The following is a 6,000-nucleotide window of genomic DNA, read 5'->3' as shown; positions in this document are numbered from 1 at the left end:
ATTTGTGAGTGCAATATATCACTTCATCACTATATTGGATATACCATCTACACTATATTGTGTTGTTTCTTTTTTCCCTTTATATGTACCTGCGCCCCATACATTTTTGGTTCGCCTGCACTGCTTTACACAGAACCAAACAACGACTTTAGATGCCAGCTGAAAGCATGGTTCACAGCATTTTAATTGGCCAAAGAGGTTATATGGCTTTTTATGTAATTTTGGGACCTATTAAATGTAATTCCTGGACCATCACTGGATGGCCTCTTAAAAAGGTAAGTGATCCTTATTTTCCTTACAGGTGACACCCTTGAAGGTGCCAATCTCATGGCAGCCAAAGGGTTCTTGAAAAGACCCCACCTCCCTGCAAGAAGAGACTTAGAAGTAGAGGGAGATAGGCATATTTACTGTATTTCCTCGATTATAAAACAAGGTTTTTTTCAGAGCAAATAATCCGGGTCGTCTTATAATCAGACCTCTGACTGCAGGGGACCTGGATCCTCCTGTCTGGTAACCTCCGCTGCTGATGCTTCTGACTCCCTGGTGTGTAGTCGGGGCAGCGGGTAGACGTCTATGCGTTTCCGCTGCAGCCAGAAGGAGGTGCCGTTAGCAGCAGGGGTTGTCTGGGTCCATCGTGCAGACCTTCCCCAGCTGTCAGAGAGGAGAGTTCCCCGCATCGGTGCAGGGAATTCTCTCTGACAGCCGGAGGGTGTACGCACAATGTACGCATTGGGAAGAAGTGCAATAGCCAGATTACCACTCATGGACAGCTGTTTCGTCCTTAATGGGACTCGTCAGCATGAGGTTGTGATACTGGCTTAATACTTGAGGCTTTGGGCAAGTTTTGACAGTTTTGTCATGTCAAAGTAACATCCATATAAATGGCAGGACCCAGGGTTTCCCAGCAGAACATTGCCCAAAGCATCACACTGCCTCTGGTGGATTGCTTTCTTCCCATAGCGCATCCTGGTGCCATGTGTTCTCCAGGTAAGGGACGCACACAAACACACCCAGAGCCTTTGGATTGGAGACTTTGACACAAAGGCTGATCAAGAACCTGACCTCAAGATGGACACTCACACTAATACACGCCCAGACAAATACATCCAGGCACTCGCACTAACGCAAGCACAACTAGACATACACTAAATACCCAGGCAGACACAAACAAAACCAGACAGACATCTTAAGAAGATTATTTAGGATATTAATTTCAAAAGCGCTAACCATTAAATCAAGTGCATTTCACGTGTTTATTTATTGAGTAAGTAAAAGTGATGTAACATTATAGTACTGTGTCACACTCTCTGATGTGAGTCCATGGCAGTGTATAGCACCGCCTATTAAGGAGAAATGAATGCTGACATGCTGGAGTTAAGTAAATTAAACATTTCCATTGCTGTTCTGTATGAGATATGATCATTATGCCTCTCACCAATAGCATTTGACTTGGACCTCCAAAACTTAATATACCCTCAGGCCAAACAGCGTAATTTTCTTTGAATAAATCAAGTTATACTTACATCAAGCGTCTTAATGATTGTTACAAATGATTTAGGTTATAAATAGAGCACTGAGGATTCTACGCACAATTTTTTTATTTATATAAATAGTTATATTTGATTTACTTCATACTGTTTGACTTCTTGTATATCTACCCTGCCCTAGAATGAACTTGGCTTTAATAATCAAGACCTAAAACAATATATTTTGGAACACACAGACATAGTTTAATATAAGATGACTAGATTTTTAAGTGAAATCCATGGACATTTTATTGCTATATTTTCATGATTCCAAAACGTAACAGGTAAAAAAGTACAATGTATATTACGAAACTGAAATATACTATATGGACAAAAGTATTGGGACTTGTGACATTACACCAACAGGGACTTTTATGACATTGCATTCCAAAATGTCTTGGAATGCTGAAGCATGCATCCACTGGAAGTAAGGGGCCTAGCCCAACCCCTGAAAAACAGCCCCATAACATTATCCTTCCTCCACCAAACTTTACAGTTGGCACAATGTAGTATCAGACTACCAAACAGAAAAGTGTGATTCCTGGCTGCATGCTTTACACCACTAAATCTGATGCTTGGTATTGTACTAGGTGATTTGAGGGTCACATACAGCTGCTCAGCCATGAAAGCTCATTCCATGAAGCTCCCACCTCACAGTTTTTTTGTGCATATTAATGCCAGAGGAAGTTTGGAACTCTTCAGCTATGGAATCAGCAGAGCATTGGTGACTTTTATGCACCATGTGCCTCAGCACTTGGTGCCCCCGCTATGTGACTTTAAGTGGCCCTCATGGCTGAGTTGCTGCTGTTCCTGAACGACCCATTTTTTTAACAAATGTTTGTAAATGCAGACTGCATGGCTAGGTGCTTGATTTTATACACCTGTGGCAGTGGTGTGGCAGTAAAATTCAATAATTAAGAGGTGTGTGCCAATACCTTTGACCATATAGTGCATATCCATAATAAAGCATGTGTAATAAGAAATTAGACTTGTTTTGAGTAAGCTGTATACACAATATGAAAAATATAATATAATATTATAATTTATATATTTTTTGTCAATGTAATTAATGGTATTCATGGAAGTAAAATATACTGGCTGATGTTTTTTTTTTATGATTTCTTTGAATATGGCCAATAGATTTAACTGCCTTTACAGCAAAAAATTTTGCTTTTGAAATATATTTTTAGGCTTAAAAGTGTCAGGGGACACTTTATACAAAAACCCTGGAAAATAAAATATCAGTCACAGGACTGTCACTTTAGTTTAGGGTTTAATCCAAGGGTATTATTCCCAAGTAAATGATGTCAATAATATTTTTATTATAATCAAAAATCCTCTTATCTGCTATTCTCAGTATTTATCTAGTGTTACATTATTAGTTTTCTGGACATCCTAATGCACGTCTCAGAAACAGAATTGAAGCAATTAAATCGGTACATGATGCTGAAGGGGGGGGGGGGTGCTTCCAGATTCAATCATCTCTTTTTTCCTTTAAAATAAAATTGAAAATAATTATTTTCATTTATTTCAAAATGTCAACCTTTTCTGGATCATCTGTTATATGGTCCTAAAATGATGGACTCGATGGACAGGTATTGTTTCAATTTAATTGGTTATTTACAAATTTTGAGAAATTTGACACCTAATTTAATTTAAAATAGGAAAATAACAAAAACCCCAGGCTGTTTTAAAAGTTAGCAGCTATATTAGATGACAATAATAGCACAACATATAAAAATAATATGTTACATCATCTTGTTCTATGCCAATTAACTGTAACTTACTTCATTTGTGACTGGTATTTGTAATTATTGCTTACATATTTAGAACTTATGTTTAAGGAACTGTCTACATTTCTTAGGTTGAAGCCTGTCAAACAATCATGTCCAGTGTGAATGATGTATTCTACTATAATCATTGCCATTTAAAATTTAAATACCAAGGTAGATGAATCCAGCTATCATTTTACAGCTTGAGCTGAGAGGGTGAAACTTAACCAAGCTTACCTAATGTTATAAATACATTTCTCCAGTTTTGTTAATCACCTTCTACTGAAGAGAAAGGGAAGGCGCCATACAGTACCATTGATGCTGGCAACATTTTAGTCTGCCATTTTAGGGTGTCAATGTGAAGTCAGAATGTCTCTTTTAAAGAAAAAAATAACTGTCCTTTTAAATGACTTTGACCACCTTGCAAGATATAGAATATATTCAAAGGACAATGAGGAAACGGTAAATTTTGCAAAAGAAGATGAACTGAGCATGAATATGAATACAGAAAGGCTTGCTGGACCATCAGATGTCTCTACAGACGAGTATGACTCAACTGGGGCTATTTCAGACTCAATTTTAGAAGGTTCTAAGTTGACAACTTGGGAAGCAGGATGGAATGTGACTAATGCTATACAGGTAAATCAATAATTACTAGGACTAGAAATAAAAATTACTACCAGAGACAATGAATGTTTCATAATTGTGCTGATTAATAATGATGCAATAAGTTTGATACCGATATTCACATTAACCTGTACAGGAATCTGTCTGATTTATGAACATTATCTTTAAGCAAAATCACAATTGTGGATATAAGTGCATTTTCTATATGAATCATAAATCTGAGATTGAGCAGTTGTAATACAATATCCGTAACATTCGCTCTTTGCTTTATATTTAATGACACCAGTACTCATATGTCAGACGTTTTATTTGTAATACAGGACAAAATGAAATAACATTTATTTCTGACAGCTGTATCATTTTTTTCTTATGAAGATTAATGGTTGGTATGAAAAATAATGGAAAATAATGGAAAAACGTTTTAACTGTTTGTGTAATGGAAAGCATGGATACACGTCATAGACTTTGGCTAAGTCATTTATTAAACTCTGTTTAAGCATCATCTCCAGTTTAAAACCAAAATCCAAAAAGTCAACAATCAATATGTGGGTTTTGAACAAAAAAGGTGCAAAATAAATATGAGGCTACATACCTCTGTTAACTTTTAATACTCCAGTATTGTTTGCTTGCATGTTATATTGTTACTTATTTTGTCCCACAAAGGATGCTTAAGCAGATATTGTGTTGCTGCTTAATTTTACACAATACAAAAAAAGCTTGGCGTCAATCATAAATATCTTTACAGGTATAAATGCAATTCGGACAAACAAACCAAAACATATGAAAATCTGGCGTTGACTGTAAACTGTGGAAAATCCCTTAAGAAGACATAAAGTGGGATAGACATAAAGATATCCTGAATCAACACAAAGAACAGATGGGCTGAATGGCAGGTTCTAGGTAAAATTAAAACTAGATTAAATAACCAGGATAAAGATACAAGCATACTTGAGAGCTTGTGATACACGCATAGGTACTTTTCTAGGTTATTCTAAAACAAAATCCTAAATATATTTACTGATCATATTTAACCTTTTGTATTCTTCAATAAAAACACAGAGACGTTTAGGTGTTTTTTTCACTGCCCCTTTGTTGCATGATTAAGGAATTTCATTAATTAAACATGAACAAAATTTTAATGAGGAAAGATAGTTCTAGTTGAAGATGAATTGCTATTGATTATGTGTCTTGGGCTGCTAAGTAATCTAAATGAATTACTGCTGTAAACTGTAAGTTTTCCCTTATATAGTGCACACGTGTATATAACATGAGGCTGAATGGTCAGTGGTGTATTTATGGTGGTCCCTACAGGACATACTACAATGGGGGCCCCCTCTTTGTGCCTTTCCATATTGTAAATGGGCCAGTTACATGGAAGACCTATGATCCCAGTAAATAACGCATTTATCACCTTTGCACTAGGAACTCAATCGATCAATAAGATGCTCTTACCCAGTAATATGGTGTGGAAGCTACTGACCCTGAGACTTCCCAGCTAGTCATCCCTGGGCATAATGTGCCACTGAATTTGGTAGCATTGTTTAAAATGCTGAAAAAATATAGAATTTAAAAGTAAAATCATATTCTTGACAAAATAAATTAATTTCTGTCAATTGATGTTAAAATTGCAAAGATGTTCATATAATATTGTGTTCCAAAACAACCACAATTTTCATAAATCACCGTAAATATGAAACACACAAGCTGTCAATGAATGTCAGTAGGGAAGACAAACTGTGGCCATTCATTGATCCACAATATTGTAAATTTTAAGACAGGAGGCTTCCTATTTTGCATTACTTCCTTTACTCCTCACCATAGCAGCAAAGAAAGAGTTAAAGAACAAGTGTGAACAACCAATAGCAACAGACTATAGGAGGTATATAAACCCCTAAACAGTCCCTCTCTTCCTCTTTCTTTGCTGCTGACCGTAGCTGCAGGTCAGTCCCTTCCAGTTTTCACTTATTACTGATCTTGCTAATATTTATTCTCGTTTATTCGTTTATGTATTAAATAGTCTTTCCTATTTAAATATGTAATTGGGTACTTTGGTGCACCGTTCCTTTGGGTCTCTG

At 36.3% G+C, this 6,000-nt stretch overlaps 1 protein-coding gene across 1 annotated transcript in view; it reads left to right on the top strand.

Annotated features, from left to right (window-relative positions):
- Positions 1 to 3,790: 3,790 nt before the first annotated feature.
- The window catches only part of LOC149275964 (vesicular inhibitory amino acid transporter-like), a 36,975-nt gene continuing 34,765 nt past the window's right edge, over positions 3,791 to 6,000 (top strand). Inside the window, exon 1 of the mRNA XM_089504072.1 lies at positions 3,791 to 3,937. Coding sequence (XP_089360198.1) covers positions 3,791 to 3,937 — 147 coding nt within the window. The remainder of the gene's footprint in view (positions 3,938 to 6,000) is intronic.

This window comes from Sceloporus occidentalis, unplaced genomic scaffold, assembly GCF_023333645.1.
Source record: "Sceloporus occidentalis isolate IW3139 unplaced genomic scaffold, rSceOcc1.0.p SCAF_254, whole genome shotgun sequence".
Classification (NCBI taxonomy): Eukaryota; Metazoa; Chordata; class Lepidosauria; order Squamata; family Phrynosomatidae; genus Sceloporus; species Sceloporus occidentalis.
Note: the sequence above shows the minus strand (reverse complement) of the source record. Positions and strands in the feature narration are given on the sequence as shown.